Raw genomic sequence first — 20,617 nt, 5'->3', positions numbered from 1 at the left:
ACCTCCCCCAATCTACCCAAACGTCTTCCTACAATAACTATCCCTCCTATACCCATCAGGAAAAATGGATAAACAAAATATTTATAAAGTAACTATCCTCCCTGACTCGTATCTTAAAAAGTGGACTTACTCCATCCAGATTCCAAGATCCTGTCCAATCCTATTAGCCCTTCTAGACCCCTCCTCTACCATGTGACCCGTTGTACTCCCATCCCCATTCCCCAATCCTTAAATTGTCCCTTTACCAGTCTTTTCCCCCATCGTTACAGCCATTTACCCTCATGACTTTCTGTGACGTGTCTGTGTCCGGAAGTTCGTATTCTTTCCCACAACCCTTCCTCTCCCCTCCTCCCTCTCTCCTCACATCTCCTCTCCCCTCCTCCCTCTCCCTCACATCTCCTCTCCCCTCCTCCCTCTCCCTCTCCCCTCCTCCCTCTCCCCTCCTCCCTCTCTCCTCACATCTCCTCTCCCCTCCTCCCTCTCTCCTCACATCTCCTCTCCCCTCCTCCCTCTCTCCTCACATCTCCTCTCCCCTCCTCCCTCTCTCCTCACATCTCCTCTCCCCTCCTCCCTCTCCCTCTCCCTCTCCCCTCCTCCCTCTCTCCTCACATCTCCTCTCCCCTCCTCCCTCTCTCCTCACATCTCCTCTCCCCTCCTCCCTCTCCCCTCCTCCCTCTCTCCTCACATCTCCTCTCCCCTCCTCCCTCTCCCTCTCCCCTCCTCCCTCTCTCCTCACATCTCCTCTCCCCTCCTCCCTCTCCCTCTCCCCTCCTCCATCTCTCCTCACATCTCCTCTCCCCTCCTCCCTCTCTCCTCACATCTCCTCTCCCCTCCTCCCTCTCCCTCTGCCCTCCTCCCTCTCTCCTCACATCTCCTCTCCCCTCCTCCCTCTCCCTCCTCCCTCTCTCCTCACATCTCCTCTCTCCCTCCAGTGCCGAGGCAGTGTTCAGAGAGTGAGTTTTCCTGTGCAAACGGTCGCTGCATCGCCGGGAGGTGGAAGTGTGATGGAGACCATGACTGTGCTGATGGATCAGACGAGGTACAGTGACACAAAGCATTATTGAAAATAGTGAAGAATTACACACATCAAATGACTGGAAAGGGAAAGCTCCCTCACTGTTCCATGCTCCCAAACGTGCTCTCTTGTTAAAGCTTAGTGATATGAATAATCACTGCCATCCTACATGTCCTAGCTCATTGTCACAATGAATACATTGTTAATGGACCATAGAGGATTGTTCATTTACACATGAATGGCATTGTCATTAGAGTAACATATTAAGGGAAAGGGGGATACCTAGTCAGTTGTACAACTGACTGCATTCAACCAAAATGAGTCTTCTGCATTTAACCTGACCCTTCTGAATCAGTGATATGATGATGATGTCCTGTGTGTCCTATTGCAGAATGGCTGTGATGTGAAGTGTGACAGTGATCAGTTCCAGTGTAAGAACAGCCACTGTGTCCCCGTCCGCTGGCGCTGTGACGCAGACCCTGACTGTATGGACGGCAGTGACGAGGAGAAGTGTGACATCGGAGGTGAGTTTTACACAAACACTTACGCTGGAGAATTATCACTGAATTATTGTAATGTTTGTTTGTCAGTTAATCCCGTAAGGGATGGGTTGCTAACTGGCGATTTTGACATGAAAATACAGCTTCATTCATTATACACAAACATTTTTGTACTGTACTTATACTGTTCATTAAGTACAAGTTGTGGGTATGTATTTCATAGAGAAAAGTAACTCTTTCTCCTCTCTTTCTCTGTCTCAGTGGGTAGACACTGCCCCCTGGATGAGTTCCAGTGTAACAACACTCTGTGTAAACCCCTGGCCTGGAAGTGTGACGGAGAAGACGACTGTGGAGACAACTCTGATGAGAACCCAGATGATTGCAGTGAGCCCACCATTACCCCTGACATCAATAACAGAACACTGTCCCTGAGGATCTTTCAACTCCTACCTAACACCTGTCATCTCTGCTCTCCTCTATCTCGCTTTCCATCCCTCAGCGAAATTCCAGTGCCCTCCCACAAGGCAGTTCCGCTGCCACAACGACCGCGTCTGCCTGCCATTAGCCAGGCGTTGTGACGGTGTTGACAACTGTGGGGACAACAGTGATGAGATCAACTGCCGTGAGTTTGTTTCTAGTGGTAGAGTGTTCTGGAGTTGACTGGATGGTTATGGACTTGACATAATGTCCCCTGTACCTCCAGAGACCACCCCAGTCTGTCAGAAGGATGAGTTCCAGTGCTCCAACGGCCGCTGCATCAGCTCCAACCTGCGCTGTGACTACTTCAACAACTGTGAGGACTACGGCTCTGACGAGATCGGCTGCAACAAGAAAGGTGTGTCACATCTCGGCATGCAAGAGAAGTGTGCGCGTGTCGTCAGTCCTGTCTGTCTCTGTGTGTACATGCAATTGTCTGTAAGTTTAACTCTTTATCCTGTCTCGTCCTGTTCAGACTCTGCCCTGAATGACTGCCGCAGTAACAGGACAGTGTGTGGCGACGGTGATGAGGCCCATTGTGTGGTGAATGGCACTGAGGCCTTCTGCGCCTGCAAACTTGGCTTCCAGACCACAGGCAACAACCGATGTGAAGGTACATTATAGCACCACAGCACTGGCTCAAATACACTCTGTTACTGTTATGACTAAATGTCTGGTGTAGTCTAGTGATCTGTAACCTGAATTATTTTGCTGGGTGTTTGTTCTCAGATAAGAATGAGTGTAAGCAGTTTGGAGTGTGTTCCCACACCTGCAACAACACCAAGGGCTCCCACAAGTGCAGCTGCCACAAGTACTTTACCAGGATCAATGACACCTGCAAGGCTGACAGTGAGTACTGCTCGGATCAGTAATACCAGTGAATCAGTTAGGTTTCTAAAGACAGAGAAACAGTAACTAACTGAATTTGTCTCTGTTTGAAGCCTGAGTCAGGATGTGTGGTTAAATAGTCTAAAGTGTGTGTGAGTGAAGTAGCTTTTAACGACGCAAGAAAATTGCATTGTTGGATTCTAGCTTGAAATATACTTATTCATGTTACCAGACTAGAACGTATTGATGTTTAAGGAATGTATATGTTGGGTCAATGAAGGGTGTTAAGTTCATGTTTTAAGTATCCCTATATTTCTGTTATTACGGGGCTATCACTCAGTCAAGAGTGCGGCTGCGCAGGAAGTTAGTTCGTGGATGGACCTAGCCGTGAGTGTAATGGCTACCTTGTAGTGTGTTCATACAGTATAGTAAACTTTGTTAAACTGGAACCTTGTCGTTGTGTCATTTCGAGTTAACATTGGTAGCAGAGGATGGTTAATAACTACAATGTGCCACCTCGCTTCGACGAGAAGAGGTCGTACGAAAGTTGGAAAAATGAACTTGGAATCTGGACACGGGTTACTAATCTGGACGCGAAAAAGCAAGCACTTGCGGTGGTATTATCGCTCGAGGGAAGAGCGAGAGATACAGCACTGGAAATATCCGTTGAGGATTTGAACAATGATGATGGTATGGGAACTTTGATCAGAGCACTGGATTCTGTATTTCTTAAAGAAGAGAAAGACCGTGCCTACGAGGCATATTCAAACTTTGACAGTGTTTCGAGAGATATTTCGGTTGCAATGACGGACTACATCATTGATTTCGAACAAAGGTACAATAGGATGCGCAAGTACGACATGGTTCTCCCGGATGCAGTGTTAGCTTTCAAGTTGCTAGATACTGCCTGTCTAGATGGTAGGGAGAAACAGTTGGCTTTGACTGCTTGTACTGTACTGACTTTTGCATCAATGAAGTCGGCACTAAAAATAATTTTTGGTGAAAAGACGTCTGTCGCGCCGTTAACAGATGGAATGCAAGTGAGTGACGGAGCATATTACACTGAGCAGCAGAGAAAAGGCGCCAAAAAGTCACGTTCTCAAGACAACCTGAAGAGGGCGCCATTTCCCGGAACAAATCCACTGGACAAATATGGAAGGAGATCAAAATGTGCTGTTTGTCAAAGCACTTACCATTGGGTTAAAGACTGTCCTCATAAAAATGAACAAGTTAAACTAACAGAGGAAAATGTAAACACAGATATAGAGCAGTGTAACATTACACTGTTTTCAAATGAATCTGCTTCTGATACTGAGATTTTTATAGTTGAATCCTTAGGATCTGCTGTTATTGATACTGCATGTACACGGACAGTGTGTGGTGCAAAATGGCTTGATAGCTATGTTAGTGAACTAAATATGAAAGAAGTACAAAATATGATTGACACACCAAGCAACAGAGCTTTCAAATTTGGAGATGGAAGAATTGTCCATTCTACCAAGAGAGTTAAGATACCAGCAAAAATTGGTCAGACTAAGTGTCACATTGAAACAGAGGTGGTCCCTACAGATATCTCCTTACTATTAAGCAAAGCTTCCCTCAAGAAGGCAGGGGCTGTACTAGACATAAAACATGACAAGGCAGTGATGTTTAAACAACCAGTGACTCTTGAACTTACTACCTCAGGCCACTATTGTGTAAACATTTTAGACAAAGACATCACACAGAGTCCATGCAAAAATAAGATTCTGACGGACACAGAGCACATGGAGATTCTGACAGTCACAGAGAACATGAACACAAAAGAAAAACACAAAGTATTGTTAAAGCTTCACAAACAGTTTGGACATGCTACAGTTGACAGACTTCAGAAGTTACTCAGCAGTTCAGGGAATAATGATGATGAGAGTTTTTCCATTCTACAGCAGATAGTTAACAATTGTGAGACATGTCAAAAATACAGTAAACCTAAGCCCAAACCAGCTGTTGGTTTGCCACTAGCTTCCAAGTACAATGAAACAGTGGCTGTAGATCTACATGAGTTAGGACCAAGTGTGTGGTACCTTCACATAATCGACCACTTCACACGCTTCAGCGCTGGAAGCATTGTGAATACAAAGAAACCCAGTGACATCGTCAATCATTCATTCCTGGGTAAGTGTGCATGGCCCTCCCCAGAAATTGTACAGTGACAATGGAGGAGAATTCAATAATAATGAAATAAGAGAAATGGAAGAGAAATTCAACATGGAAGTAAAGACAACTGCTGCATACAGTCCATGGAGCAATGGACTTCTGGAGAGACACAATCAAACACTCACAGAGATCATACTGAAAGTGAAGCAAGACAATGGATGTGACTGGAACACAGCCCTAGATTGGGCTTTGATGGCAAACTCAATGCACAATGTTCATGGTTACAGCCCATACCAACTAGTGTTCGGGCAGAACCCTAATCTTCCCTCTGTACTGGTTGACAAGCCACCAGCACTAGAAGGGGCCAGTGTGAGTGCATGGGTGGGACAGCACCTGTCAGCACTACATGCAGCGAGAAAAGCGTTCACTGAAGCAGAGTGCTCAGAAAGAATTCACAGGGCTCTGCGTAAACAGCTACAACCCACCGATGAGAAGTACGAAACTGGAAACAAAGTGTACTACAAACGAGTTGACTGTCAAGAGTGGAAGGGACCGGGAGTAGTCATTGGCCAAGATGGTGTGGTGATATTTGTGAGGCACGGAGGCATCATTGTCAGGGTGCATCACTCAAGATTGCGGAAAGTAAATGATCAACAAGATAGAGGGGCTGTTGCTGAGAATCATCCGAATGAAAAGGAGACAGTAACAGACACAAACCTACCAGATGTCACATCCAATGATATGGACACTGAAACTGGCACAGGAAATGGAGCAGAGACCTTCAAACATGCCACATACTGTTGAGCGTTCAAATTAGGAAAACATTCAACAACAGCCACATGTGTTAAGACAACATGGATGTTCCAATCTGAAAACTGGACAAACTGTTAAATACATGGACAGAGAAAGTGGTATTCCACATACAGCAACCGTCATTGGACGAGCAGGAAAAGCCAAAGGAAAACACCAGAACTGGTACAACTTGCAGTACTCTGAACCAGTTACACTTTCTGGTACAACAGGGTCAGCTGACCTGTCACTTGTAGATAATCTCAGAATTGAACCAATGGAAAATCGAGAAAAACAGAATGACATTCAAAATGATGATGTACTTGAAACAAAGGACGTGTCATTTGACTCAGCTAAGCTAGATGAGCTCAGTAATTTGAGGAAGTTACAGACATTGGCCAAAAATGTGTCTCAACAAGGTGGGTGTGTACCCTTAAAGAGTCCTTAACTGGAATAGTGCCTAAAGCACGTCTAGTGGCTAGAGGTTTTGAGGAGCTGGCTGCTAAACAACTCCCAAAAGACTCACCAACATGCGCCTCAGAGTCACTCAGATTGCTGATGTCAGTGATCTGCCAGAAAAAATGGAAACTTAATTCCATAGACATCAAATCTGCATTTTTGCAGGGAACAGAGCAGTCAAAAAGGATCAGAAGGGTTGTCCGAAGCACACTTGCTGGAGAAACACTTGCACTTGCGGATGGAATTGACAATGCGATCTTTCTTGCAACTCTGTTCTCAGAGCTTACCACTGGTGAGACAAAACGGCACATTCTACCTGTAGTTTGTGTCACTGACAACTACTCATTAGTTGATGCTTTGAAGTCAACCAAGTCCGTCACAGAGAAAAGACTTCGTCTTGAGATTAGCAGCATCAAGGAACTTATTCAAGCACAGAGAATCCAGCGGATTCTGTGGTCGACCACAAAGGAACAGCTTGCTGACTGTCTGACTAAAAAGGGAGCATCCGGTCTTGTGCTCCTACAGGCTCTCAGTAATGGAAAGTGGCAGCTTGAGTAATACAAATAAAAACTGTCACACAACCCATTTGTAATGGGGAACTTAAATAATACTTGGACATTTAATTATGTTGTTGATGTTTAATTTGCCTTTAAAGAAAAGGGGGAGATTGTTAAGTTCATGTTTTAAGTATCCCTATATTTCTGTTATTACGGGGCTATCACTCAGTCAAGAGTGCGGCTGCGCAGGAAGTTAGTTCGTGGATGGACCTAGCCGTGAGTGTAATGGCTACCTTGTAGTGTGTTCATACAGTATAGTAAACTTTGTTAAACTGGAACCTTGTCGTTGTGTCATTTCGAGTTAACAAAGGGTGGATAGGAAATGTGTGTATGTAAAGGTACTGAGTGAGACGAAGGGAAGTGCAGAAAGTTCATATTCTGTTCCTAAGGAGGTAGGCAAAGGGCAACAGTTTAGTTAGTCTTTAAGGCAGGCCAGCTGCGGGACTAGGGAGGAGCAAGGAATTTGGCTCGAGGTGAAGTGAGAGGAAACCTCTGGAATGGGGGGCCAGAGGGGCCCACTACAACGGCTGTTTGACCGAGGTGTTGAATAAACTTGGTTTGAGCTTTTTCTAGTCGTCCGATTTAGAGTTTTTACAGAACCTAACAGTATAGTGATAGTCCTATAACCATAAGTCAGAGGTGATGTCCTATCTCAGGTTGTGATCTCACTTCCTGTGTCCTCCCAGACCTGAGACAGGTGCTCTACATCGCCGACGACAATGAGATCCGCAGCCTGGACCCTGGCATACCCAACTGGCGCTACGAGCAGGCCTTCCAGGGTGATGCCAACGTGCGCATTGACGCCATGGACCTGCACGTCAAGACCAACCGCTTCTACTGGACCAACTGGCACACGGGCAGAATCTCCTCCTACGAGCTGCCATCCTCATCCTCCTCACCTAACAACAACCGCCACCGCCGTCAGAGTGACTCCAGAGTCACCAACCTGGAGGTGTGTGTGTGTGCGCGTGTGTGTGTGCGCATGTGTGTGTGTGCGCATGTGTGTGTGTGCGCGTGTGTGTGTGTGTGTGTGTGTGCGCATGTGTGTGTTTGCTCAGCTCAGATATCAGTTGTAGCCTAACTGGGTTTTTAAAAGTAAGTGTGTGTGTGCATTTGTATCCCTGTTTCTGTCTGACTGCTTGTGTGCCATGCCCTGTGTCACACAATGATTTAACTCCGCATTCTCCCCCTCTCCTTGTGTTCAGATCCCCGGTCTGAAGATGCCCCGTGGCATCGCTGTGGACTGGGTGGCAGGGAACATCTACTGGACAGACTCTGGCCGGGATGTGATCGAGGTGGCCCAGATATCAGGCCAACACCGCAAGACCCTCGTATCCGGCATGATCGACGAGCCCTATGCCATCGTAGTGGACCCCCAGAGAGGGTGAGTCTGCCTGAGGAGAGGAGAGGAGGGGAGGACAGTGGGGGTAGGAGAGCAGTCTGGAGTGTGGAAATGGATGGATCTGGAAGAGAATTCCTGAGTACTCAAACACATCTTTATTCTGATACTGTATTTAAATGATAATTCAAGCTAGAAACAGTTTTACAGTGACAAATCAATTGTACATCAAGTAGATATTTATTTAACCGGTTGTTGACCCTGTCTACCCGTAAGGACCATGTACTGGGCTGACTGGGGAAACCACCCCAAGATTGAGACTGCTGCCATGGACGGAACCATGAGAGAGACACTGGTACAGGACAACATCCAGTGGCCCACAGGTAACACGCACACAAATACGCACACATTTTACAGGCTGATTGACAGCTCCATCCTTCCACAAATTAGTGGATGTGTTGTATTGAGCTTTGTTTCCCTCAATAGGCTTAGCCTCAACTGACATGTCTCAATGACTGCTCTCACTCTCCCTGCTCCATCCCTCTCTCTCCCCTTCCTCCTTCCCCCTTTCTCCTCCCTCCTTCCCCCTCCTCCCTCTCTCCCCTTCCTCCCTCTCTCTCCCCCTTTCTCCAGGCCTGGCGGTGGATTACTTCAACGAGCGTCTATACTGGGCCGATGCTAAGCTGTCAGTGATAGGCAGTGTGAGATTGAATGGCAGCGACCCGGTGGTGGCTGTGACCAGCATAAAGAACAGTTGAGTGACCTGCTCTGGTCTGGGTCTGAAGATCTAGATAAGTGGGCCCATTTGTGGATGTGAAGTCTTCTCCTGACATCGGAACAATAAAAAAATGCAGATATCGTCAGCAAGTGAAAAATCATGTATTTTAGCATAGTGTATAGTATATCTAAGTGGTAAAGAGTTGGTCTGAGCTGTGGTGTTCGGTCTTGTTTGTTCCAGAGCTCCACCACCCGTTCAGTATTGACGTGTTTGAGGACTACATCTATGGCGTCACCTACATCAACAACTTTGTGTTCCGGGTCAACAAGTATGGCAAAGGCCTCATGGAGGACCTGACCACAGGAATGAACCACGCCACAGACATTGTGCTCTACCACCGCAACAAACAGCCAGAGAGTGAGTGGACATCGCCGGCCAAACTGGACATGATGCATGCATATTCTTCACTAAGAAATACATAAACTGTAGATGCATACTGGTGCATTGACTTTCACAGTCCCTTTATACTGCTAGTAGACTTTAATATCCAACTGCTCTCTCAATGTAACTGACTGGCTTGCAAGGATCTCAAGTTATACATAGGTGTTTGGTATCAGATACAGATGATGTAGAGATGGATAGTCTTACAGTATCACTTGGTTAATGTGTGCCTCTGTCTGTCTGTCAGTGGCCAACCCATGTGACAGGAAGAAGTGTGAGTGGTTGTGTTTGCTGAGCCCCAGTGGTCCAGTCTGTACCTGTCCCAACGGACACACTCTGGACAACGGCACCTGTGTGGAGCTCTCTACTCCTACACTCTCCCCTATTTGTGAGTATACACTAACACCCTTATACCTACACTGTTATATTCAACATGTATTGCATTGTCTGAGTACACACACTCATACATCCACACTCATCTCTGCCTGTAATTATACACACACTCACCCCATCTCTCCTCTCCTCCCCCAGCTCCTCCCAGTAGTACATGTAATGTCCAGTGTCTGAACGGAGGCAGTTGTTTCCTCAATGCCAGGAAGCAGCCCAAGTGTCGCTGCCAGCCCAATTTTGGAGGAGACAAGTGTGAGGTAGACCAGTGCAGGGACTACTGCCAGAACAGAGGCACCTGTACAGCCTCTCCTACAGGTAGTACACTATATACAGTATATACACAGAGTATATACAGAGTAAATATACAGTGCCTTCAGAAAGTATTCAGAACCCTTGACTTTTTCCACATTTTGTTACGTTACGACCTTATTCTCAAATGGATTAAATCATTTTTTTCTCCATCAATCGACACACAATACCCCATAATGACAAAGTGAAAACAGTTTTTTTTTTTTTAAATAAAAAAACATATACCTTATTTACATAAGTGTTCAGACCTCTTGCTATGAGACTCGAAATTGAGCTCAGGTGCATCCTGTTTCCATTGATCATCCTTGGAGTCCACCTGGGCTAAATTCAATTGATTGGACATGATTTGGAAAGGCACACACCTGTCTAGATAAAGTCCCACTGTTGACAGTGCATGTCAGAGCAAAAACCAAGCCATGAGGTCAAAGGAATTCTCCGTAGAGCTCCAAGACTGGATTGTGTCGAGGCACAGATCTGGGGAAGGGTACCAAAACATTTCTGCAGTATTGAAGGACCCCAAGAACACAGTGGCCTCCATCATTCTTAAAAGGAAGACGTTTGGAACAACCAAGACTCTTCCTAGAACTGGCCGCCTGACCAAACTGAGCAATGACAGCGCGCTTAGAGTTTGCCGAAAGGCACCTAAAAGACTCTGACTATGAGAAACAAGATTCTCTGGTCTGATGAAACCAAGATTGAACTCTTTGGCCTGAATGCCAATCGTCACGTCTGGAGGAAACCTGGCACCATCCCTACGGTGAATCATGGTGGTGGCAGCATCGTGCTGTGGGGATGTTTTTCAGCAGCAGGGACTGGGAGTCAGGATCGAGGGAAAGATGAACGGAGCAAAGTACAGAGAGATCCTTGATGAAAACCTGCTACAGAGCGCTTAGGACCTCAGACTGGGGCGAAGGTTCACCTTCCAACAAGACAATGACCCTAAGCACACAGCCAAGACAACGCAGGAGTGGCTTCGGGACAAGTCTCTGAATGTCCTTGAGTGGCCCAGCCAGAGCCCTGACTTGAACCCGATCGAACATCTCTGGAGAGACCTGAAAATAGCTGTGCAGCAACGCTCCCCATCCAACCTGACAGAGATTGAGAGGATCTGCAGAGAAGAATGGGAGAAACTCCCCAAATACAGGTGTGCCAAGCTTGTAGCATCATATCCAAGAAGACTCGGTTGTAATTGCTGCCAAAGGTGCTTCAACAAAGTACTGAGTAAAGGGTCTGAATACTTATGTAGATGTGATATTTCAGTTTTTCTTATTTTTATACATTTGCAAAAAATCTAAAAACCTGTTTTTGCTCTGTCATATTGGGTATTGTGTGTAGATTCAGGGGCAAAAAAAATTAAATCAATTTTAGAATAACGCTGTAACGTAAGAAAATGTGGAAAAAGTAAAGGGTTCTGAATACTTTCCAAATGCACTGTATATGCCACTTAGCAGATGATTTTCTCCATAGCGACTTACAGTAATGCGTGCATACATTTTAAGTGTAGGTGGTCCTGGAAATCAAACCCACTATCCTGGCGTTGCAAGCACCATGTTCTACCAACTGAGCTACAGAAAACCACTACCCTGACAGGAGGCTGTTTGAGAGGAGTTAGAATAGACCATTATTAAGCCAGGAACAGTGAGACATATATAATAATAATAATAATAATAATAATAATAATAATAATAATACAACTAGACAGCCGTGTATTGAGTCAAGGACTTTACCCTCAATGAGCAGTCCTGACGGTAGTTTGATGTTAGAGGCCAAGTCTCCCGAGTTTCTCTCTCCACTTCCTCTCTCGTCCTGTCCATCTCGGTCTGACCATCTGTCTCTCCCTCCTCAGGCTCCCCTACGTGTCGCTGTCTGACAGGGTTCACTGGTCCCAACTGTAACCTACACACCTGTAAGAACTACTGTCAAAATGGAGGGAACTGCACGGTCAACGCTGGCAACCAGCCCACCTGCCGATGCCCTGCTGACTTCCTGGGAGACCAGTGCCAGTACCGTGAGTCTGTCAGATCAAATCAAATTGCATTAGTCACATGTGCCGAATACAACAGGTGTAGACGTTTCAGTGAAATGCTTACTTACAAGCCCTTAACCAACAATGCAGTTTTATGAAAAATACCCCCCAAAAATAAGTTATAAAAGTAACAAATAATTAAAGAGCAGCAGTAAAATATCAATAGCGAGGCTATATACAGGGGGTACTGGTACAGAGTCAATGTGCGGGGGCACCGGTTAGTCGAGGTAATTGAGGTAATATGTACATGTAGGTAGAGTTAAAGTGACCTATGCATAGATAATACACAGAGTAGCAGCAGCGTAAAAGGGGGAGGGGCAATGCATATAGTCTTGGTAGCCATTTGAATAGATGTTCAGGAGTCTTTTGGCTTGGGGGTAGAAGCTGTTTAAAAGCCTCTTGGATCTAGACTTGGCGCACTGATACCGCTTGCCGTGCGATAGCAGAGAGAACAGTCTATGACTAGGGTGGCTGGAGTCTGACAATTTTTTGGGCCTTCCTCTGACACCGCCTGGTATAGAGGTTCTGGATGGCAGGAAGCTTGACCCCAGTGATGTACTGGGCCGTACGCACTACCCTCTGTAGTAGAGGTCGACCGATTATGATTTTTCAACGCCAATACCGATTCTTGGAGGACCAAAAAAAAAAACCCGCTACCGATTAATCGGCCGATTTTTATATGTATATATTTGTAATAATGACAATTACAACAATACTCAATGAACACTTTTATTTTAACTTAATATAATACATCAATAAAATCAATTTAGTCTCCAGTAAATAATGAAACGTGTTCAATTTGGTTTAAATAATGACAAAACAAAGTGTTGTAGAAGAAAGTAAAAGTGCAATATGTGCCATGTAAAAAAGCTAACGTTTAAGTTCCTTGCTCAGAACATGATAACATATGAAAGCTGGTGGTTCCTTTTAACATGAGTCTTCAATATTCCCAGGTTAGAAGTTTTAGGTTGTAGTTATTATAGGACTATTTCTCTCTATACCATTTCTATTTCGTATACATTTGACTATTGGATGTTCTAATTGGTACTTTAGTATTGCCAGCCTAATCTCGGGAGTTGATAGGCTTGAAGTCATAAACAGCAAAGAGTTGCTGGCAAACGCAGGAAAGTGCTGTTTGAATGAATGCTTACAAGCCTGCTGCTGCCCACCACCGCTCAGACTGTTCTATCAAATCATAGACTTAACTATAATATAATAAGCACGCAGAAATACGAGCCTTAGGTCATTAATATGGTAAAATCCGGAAACTATCATTTCGAAAACAAAACGTTTATTCTTTCAGTGAAATACGGAACCGTTCCGTATTTTATCTAATGGGTGGCATCCATAAGTCTAAATATTGCCGTTGCGTTGCACAACCTTCAAAGTTATGTCATAATTACGTAAAATTCTGGCAAATTAGTTCGCAACGAGCCAGAAATTCATGTTAGCAGGCAATATTAACTAAATATGCAGGTTTAAAAATATATACTTGTGTATTGATTTTAAGAAAGGCTTTGATGTTTATGGTTAGGTACACGTTGGTGCAACGACAGTGCTTTTTTTGCGAATGCGCTTGTTAAGTCACCCGTTTGGCGAAGTAGGCTGTGATTCAATGATAAATTAACAGGCACCGCATTGATTATATGCAACGCAGGACAAGCTAGATAAACTAGTAATATCATCAACCATGTGTAGTTAACTAGTGATTATGTTAAGATTGATAGTTTTTTATAAGATACGTTTAATGCTAGCTAGCACCTTACCTTGGCTCCTTGCTGCACTCGCATAACAGGTAGTCAGCCTGCCACGCAGTCTCCTCGTGGAGTGCAATGTAATCGGCCATGATCGGTGTCCAAAAATGCCGATTACCGATTGTTATGAAAACCTGAAATCGGCCCTAATTAATCGGCCAGTCCGATTAATCGGTCGACCTCTACTCTGCCTTGCGGTCGGAGGCCAAGCAGTTGCCATACCAGGCAGTGATGTAACCCGTCAGGATGCTCTCATGGTGTAGCTGTAGATCCTTTTGAGGATCTGAGGACCGATGACAAATCTTTTCAGTCTCCTAAGGGGGAATAAGTTTTGTCGTGCCCTCTTCACGACTGTCTTGGTTGGACCGTGTTAGTTTGTTGGTGATGTGGACGCCAAGGAACTTGAAGCTCTCAACCTAATCCACTACAGCCCCATCGATGAGAAAGGTAGGCGTGCTCGGTCCTCCTTTTCCCTGTAGTCCACAATCCTCTCCTTTGTCTTGATCACGTTGAGGGAGAGGTTGTTGTCCTTGCACCACATGGTCAGGTCTCTGACCTCCCTATAGGCTGTCTCATCATTGTCGGTGATCAGGCCTTCCACTGTTGTGTCATCGGCAAACTTGGTGATGGTGTTGGAATCGTGCATGGCCGTGCAGTCATGGGTGAACAGGGAGTACAGGAGGGACCTAGCACGCACCCCTGAGGGGCCCCTGTGCTGAGGATCAGCTATCTCGCTGTCTGTCTCGCTGTCTTATCTTTTTTTATTGAATATTGTCTTGTGCTGTTCTTGTCTAACTGTTAGCATTTCATTTTTTTTATAAAACAATATACAGTTAGTTACACCCGATGGCATCAAACGTTACATTTTTAAAACAGTTATTTTCAAACACTATTAGATTTTCGGTGACATGGGGAGCAAGAAAATACCCTCCCTCAACTACAAACTCATTGCAGGTTTTGATAATAAAAATGGGTCTTTGTTTTAAAGGACCTCTCAGAGGAAATTGCCATCACTATTTCAACTTAATTCCTGTCTTAGTGCGCAATTGCTGTTTGGTTCCACCCTCCGAACAGCAACGTATGGCTCCTTAAATATTGATTCATCGGGCATGCACATCTCCACCTTCCTCTGTGTGCACGGCCCATACCATCATATTCCGCGAATTGTAAACACACTAAAAAGTCAGGGTAGCTTTGCTAATCGCTAATTTACGAAGCACAGCACAGCTAGCTTGGACAAGGCAGAGGACCATCCATTCAATTCAAAGGGCTTTATTGGCATGGGAAACATATGTTTACATTGCCATAGCAAGTTAAATAGACAATAAACAAAAGGGACATAAACAACAAGAAATTAGCAGGTGATGCAGGAATAAAATCAAAAAATGCCGTGCTACAGACCTCTGTCTATATTGGTCCGCTAATACAGGACTAGTAAAGGATCAATGCACTACTTTTGTGAAAATGGTTTAACTAAATGTATTTCTATTTGAGTGTTTACCATCATTTGTAACTTGAGTCCGATAATTATCTGTACAAAACTGTCAATCTGATAATACTTATATTAAAATACTGGCTTGATATGTTTTCTAGTTTCTTGAAATACTTTGCAAATGCAACTTATTTCTATGTTAAAACTGAAATGGCCTATTCATTCCTTTTACATTTTAGTAGATGCACTTATCCATAGCAATATACAGTAGTGAGTGCATACATTTTCATACTTTTTCGTACTGGTCCCCCATAACCTTAGCGTTGCAAGCACCATGCTCTACCAACTGAGCCACATCATCACAAACCACTTGATGTCTCAATGTACTCAATTACTGTATTGTGCATTGTTTTTCTTCATACTCTACAGGAACAAACCTGTAGGCAAAAAGTGGTTGTTTTCTATGTTATTTGATCAAGAAAAATATGAAATTTGATGTGGATGTTTTGGGTCTTTGCCCATAACGTTGCAATTTTTGATGTAAATGTTTCAGAACAGGGTTTTGTTGTTTGTGGATTCCATTAGAATGACAATCGCAGAGAAAGGGACAGGGCAACAACTCTTAAAATTCCAACGACTGAATCCTGCAAGATACTCTTTTTAATTATACAACTACCTTTTTTTTGCCAAAGCGGAGATGCTAGTAAAGGGACAGTGCAATACTTTAGTGAAAAAAATGATATATATTTCTACAGGTTTAAAAAAATAAACGGAAATATCACATTTACATAAGTATTCAGACCCTTTACTCAGTACTTTGTTGAAGCACCTTTGGCAGCGATTACAGCCTCGAGTCTTCTTGGGCATGACGCTACAAGCTTGCCAAACCTGTATTTGAGGAGTTTCTCCCATTCTTCTCTGAAGATCCTCTCAAGCTCTGTCAGGTTGGATGGGGAGCGTTACTGCACAGCTATTTTCAGGTCTCTCCAGAGATGTTCGATCGGGTTCAAGTCTGCTCTGTGGCTGGACCACTCAAAGACTTGTCCCGAAGCCACTCCTGCGTTGTCTTGGCTGTGTGCTTAGGGTCATTGTCCTGTTGGAAGGTGAACCTTCGCCCCAGTCTGAGGTCCTGAGCGCTCTGTAGCAGGTTTTCATTAAGGATCTCTGTACTTTGCTCAGTTAATCTTTGCCTCCATCCTGACTAGTCTTCCAGTGCCTGCCGCTAAAAAACATCCCCACAGCATGATGCTGCCACCACTATGCTTCACCGAAGGGATGGTATCAGTTTTCCTCCAGACGTGACGCTTGGCATTCAGGCCAAAGAGTTCAATCTTGGTTTCATCAGACCAGAGAATCTTGTACAATCCAGGTGTACAAAGCTCAGAGACTTACCCAGAGACTCTCAGCTGTAATCGCTGCCAAAGGTGATTCTAACATGTATTGACTCAGGGGTGTGAATACTTATGTAAATTAGGTATTTCTGTATTTCATTTAATGCATTTGCTAAAATTTCTAAAAACATGTTTTCACTTTGTCATTATGGCGTGTGTAAATGGGTAAAACAAATCAATTTGGACTTTAACAAAACAAAATGTGGAATACGTCCAGGGGTATGAATACTTCCTGAAGGAACTTCACCGCACAGTCACCTATACTACAGCTAACTAGCAAGCCAAACTTATATATAGTTAGTGACCCATAGGCCAACTCTTGCTGCTACTTTAGCGCTGCCGTGCATAACGTCTCCAGAAACGACGATGTATCACAGCCGTGTTGACATTTCACCTCTCCACGTCTTCATCCACTTTTGATGTCACTAATGTTAGCTAGGTGATGATACATTGTTCGGTTAACATGTGCCTTGCCGGGCTGCTTACTATAGCCAAGTGAATGACATTAGTTCATAATAATATTAGCTATTTTCTTACTCACCATTTCACCGTCAGCTCATTCAACAGCTTCAGATCGAACTAAGTGCATTACAGACAGCAGTAAGCAGTAGTACCAGGTTGTAAACAGGAAGTAATGAGCCCGCACATGTACATGTTTTGCAGGTGGTTCCAAATGAACTAAAGCCATCCCTCGTCAGATATCAATTTAATTAATCTTATAATGAAACACAAGGCATAGACCCAATATATTACACATAGACTAAAACGATGATTTATTGACTTAAATCGTTGTGCAATATCAAGGGTAAGCTATGGGCATCATCTTTCAGCTGAAAAAGGGGATGATTTTAGCTGGTGTGGGCATTTAATCCTACTTCATGATTAGGGGTAGGTGAGCATTTTTTTAGGACTTTTAAGATGAATGCACTAACTGTAAATTTCTCTGGATAAGAACATCTGCTAAATGACTGAAATGTTAATGTATTTTATGTTTTGCATGGACCCCACAAAGAATAGCTGCTGCATGTGTAACAGCTAATTCGGGCTCCTAATACACAAAACATTTAAAACTGTCTCTCTACTGCCACCAGCTGGCAGTATAATACTCAAACACTACTGAGTTAGAGTAGTGGAGGACTACAAAATGTTAACTGCTTGGCACTCTTTTGATATCCACCTCAAGACTCCTTGCTCTCACTATACTCAGACGGATAGTTGTCTCTCATGTATGTGTGTGTGTGTGTGTGTGAGTAGGTAGCTGCGAGGGCCACTGTCTGAACGGAGGCACTTGTCTGCAGAGTGCCAGCGGGGCGCGCCAGTGTCGCTGTCTACCCCAGTTCAGCGGCAGCACCTGTGAGGTGGACAAGTGTCACTACTGCCGCGACGGCAAGTGTATCCCCACCAACTCCTTCCAGCCCACAGGAGAGGTCACCTGCATGTAAGTGTCACACTCACACTCACAAACACACACGTCCTCCTAACCTATTGTTACCTATGTGTGTCCTGTAGCTGCACAAATGGCAGAGTCCAGCCCAGCTGCTACACATGTGATGAATACTGTGCTAATGGACAGTGCTCTGTCAACCCACGCACACACCTACCAGAGTGCAAGTAAGTTCTCTCTCTTTCTATCTCGCACTCTCTCACATACTTATATTATAGTACCTCTGGTTACTGTGCGGTTACATGTCTGTCTATCTCTCTCCCCCCAGGTGTTCTGTAGGCTGGGTGGGGCATCGCTGTGAGGTGGTGGCCTCTAGTGTAGACTCCTCAGAGTCTGGTGGACGTAAGTAAACTGTCCTCAACTTTTCTGAAGGTTTGCAAAAAGAAGATCTGCTGCTCTACATTTTACACATATTATTGTGGCTGCACATCGACTTGACGCTACCTGAAGTCTCCTGCCCAACTGTGTATGTATACTGTTTCTGTGTGTCCATGTGCAGGTACTGCCTCCATAGTGATCCCACTGTTGATGCTGCTGTTGTTGGTTATGTTGGTGGGAGGAGCTGTGTTCTGGTACAGGAGGAGGATGAGTGGGTGAGGAACGCTACACTAAACAATACAACACCGGGGCACTAGTGGAACACTGGGACAAAATCTACCTTAACCCCCATCAAGCTCTCTTTTCTTCTCAGGCTGTCTTTAATGCTTCTTCTTATGGTCTCTGCACTCTCTCTCTCCTCCCTCCCTCGCTCTCTCCTAAGGTGACCACATGTCCCGGATTGTGCGTCCGACAACCAAACAATCATGTCCCATATTTTATTAACAATTTAAAACACCACTACTTTACACAAAAAAGTTAGATTTGTACTGTATTTAAGTCAGACTTCCTATTCATTTGAGAATTGACATTCCAATCTGTCTCTTTTGCAGTCACATTGCGCTAATAACAAGATAGATAGATTATATATATATATATATATATAATCTATCTCATAAGTATGTGGTACTGGTGATGTTACACACTTCTCCAATTGTTGACGAGATTGAATATTCTGGCTGCACAAGACGAGACGTAAATAGCCGTATTAGACTGAAAGATAAGGTAATTTCATCAAACTTGTAAAGCTCATTAGTTGCTCATTCAACATATTTGCTGGTACTTCACTCAATCCCGTTTTTAAAAGTCTCCCTTCCGAACTGTTTTACATTCCCTGAGACCAACCACAAATGTTTACTTGGCCAAATATTCCCAGATTCTTATAAAACAGCCACACACGTGGTCTCTCGTTTCTGCATCACCAAATAAGGTGCTTGCTCGGCAAAAGAGTAGGCTTGTGCACTTCAATTAGCTCGCTTGGAGCGCTGCCAAGAACATGTAGGCTACACTGTACCGCAAAATCATCCCGTTGTCCCGCATTTGAGTATTTTAAATGTGGTCACCCACCCCTCTCTGCTGTGAGTAACTGCGTCTCTTCTGTCCCTCAGGTCTGGCAGGCCGGGCAAGTCCTTCTCCAGACCCTCGCGGTAACGGTTGCCACGTTACGCTATCCATCCTCTCTCACTCAATATGGCATCCCATCCATCTCTCTCTCTCTCTCTTCATCAGTCTCTTTTGCTGCGCAGTGTATAGTCCTGTGGTTAATGTCGCTCTCATTCTCTGTTGTGCTTAAGGGGTCATGACCCTCTAGTTCAGCTTGCCCCTCCCTCTCCTGATCTAAATACCTGTTCAGGACTGGTCTACCCTCTCCAAAACCCCTACTGTACTTCTAGGGGTGTAACAGGTGGTGATCTATTGAAGAGGTTGTGAAATGGATCAGTCTATGGCCCCAGGATGTCTTAATGGACCCCATGCTGTTCTCCACCATGCTGTACTGTATTGGGTTGTGTAGAATGCTACTGTATTTATCATACTGAGAGAGAGGACGCTCTGACTGCGATGTTCCAAGCCAGGATTTGGAAAATGCAACATGAAAAATCCAGCATTTACAATGGTAGTTGGTTGATTTCTTACTTATCTCCATTCTTCAAGTCCATGGTTTGAACCAATATGGTAATGCTCCAAACTGACAACGTGGATTTCTGTCCAAGATGTCTATAGATTTTCAAACATCGATAGATTTGACCTTGCTTGTGTCTTTGAAGTAGGCATTCAGTAGTACCACTTACACAGGGTGTGTGTGTAATGTTGGCTTACTTGGTACTGTTACATACCCCTCTCCAGGACCAGTGTGTCCTGTAGTATATACTAGCTAGGTGAATGCTGAATTTGCGTTGTTGCCTGGGCTGTGGCTTTCGGTCCAGGCTTCCTGGGTTACCGTGACAGTGATGTGAGCCCTGACCCCCGTGATGTGGCTATGTCGCTGCCCGCGCTGTGTGGACGCTCTCAGGACCCGTCCGTGTCTAAGGGATCATGTCCTTTCACCTCTGTATCTGCAGGGCCAAGGGCTTCCAGCACCAGAGGATGACTAACGGGGCCATGAACGTAGAGATAGGAAACCCAGCGTACAAGATCTACGAGGGTGAGCCAGACGATGATGCTGGGGATCTTCTAGACTCAGACTTCACACTGGACCCAGACAAGGTAAAACACAAAGTAATACAAGCAAGCACACA

At 44.7% G+C, this 20,617-nt stretch overlaps 1 protein-coding gene across 3 annotated transcripts in view; it reads left to right on the top strand.

Annotated features, from left to right (window-relative positions):
* The window catches only part of LOC106583141 (low-density lipoprotein receptor-related protein 1), a 217,786-nt gene that overhangs the window by 195,283 nt on the left and 1,886 nt on the right, over positions 1-20,617 (top strand). For 2 of the 3 annotated variants that reach the window (XM_082967520.1, XM_045705049.2), the window contains exons 68-88: positions 933-1,039; positions 1,407-1,539; positions 1,777-1,899; positions 2,015-2,137; positions 2,219-2,350; positions 2,468-2,605; positions 2,722-2,841; positions 7,448-7,713; positions 7,967-8,145; positions 8,377-8,483; positions 8,734-8,853; positions 9,059-9,235; positions 9,507-9,647; positions 9,791-9,964; positions 11,805-11,966; positions 17,816-17,999; positions 18,071-18,172; positions 18,274-18,347; positions 18,505-18,598; positions 19,490-19,528; positions 20,441-20,585. In XM_082967520.1, the coding sequence (XP_082823646.1) occupies positions 933-1,039; positions 1,407-1,539; positions 1,777-1,899; positions 2,015-2,137; positions 2,219-2,350; positions 2,468-2,605; positions 2,722-2,841; positions 7,448-7,713; positions 7,967-8,145; positions 8,377-8,483; positions 8,734-8,853; positions 9,059-9,235; positions 9,507-9,647; positions 9,791-9,964; positions 11,805-11,966; positions 17,816-17,999; positions 18,071-18,172; positions 18,274-18,347; positions 18,505-18,598; positions 19,490-19,528; positions 20,441-20,585 (2,840 nt within the window). The remainder of the gene's footprint in view (positions 1-932; positions 1,040-1,406; positions 1,540-1,776; positions 1,900-2,014; positions 2,138-2,218; positions 2,351-2,467; positions 2,606-2,721; positions 2,842-7,447; positions 7,714-7,966; positions 8,146-8,376; positions 8,484-8,733; positions 8,854-9,058; positions 9,236-9,506; positions 9,648-9,790; positions 9,965-11,804; positions 11,967-17,815; positions 18,000-18,070; positions 18,173-18,273; positions 18,348-18,504; positions 18,599-19,489; positions 19,529-20,440; positions 20,586-20,617) is intronic. The other variant, XM_082967521.1, reaches the window with a different exon arrangement.

The sequence above is a fragment of the Salmo salar genome, chromosome 22 (assembly GCF_965601325.2).
Source record: "Salmo salar chromosome 22, fSalSal1, whole genome shotgun sequence".
NCBI lineage: Eukaryota > Metazoa > Chordata > Actinopteri > Salmoniformes > Salmonidae > Salmo > Salmo salar.
This window is presented reverse-complemented; position numbering and strand designations above follow the sequence as displayed.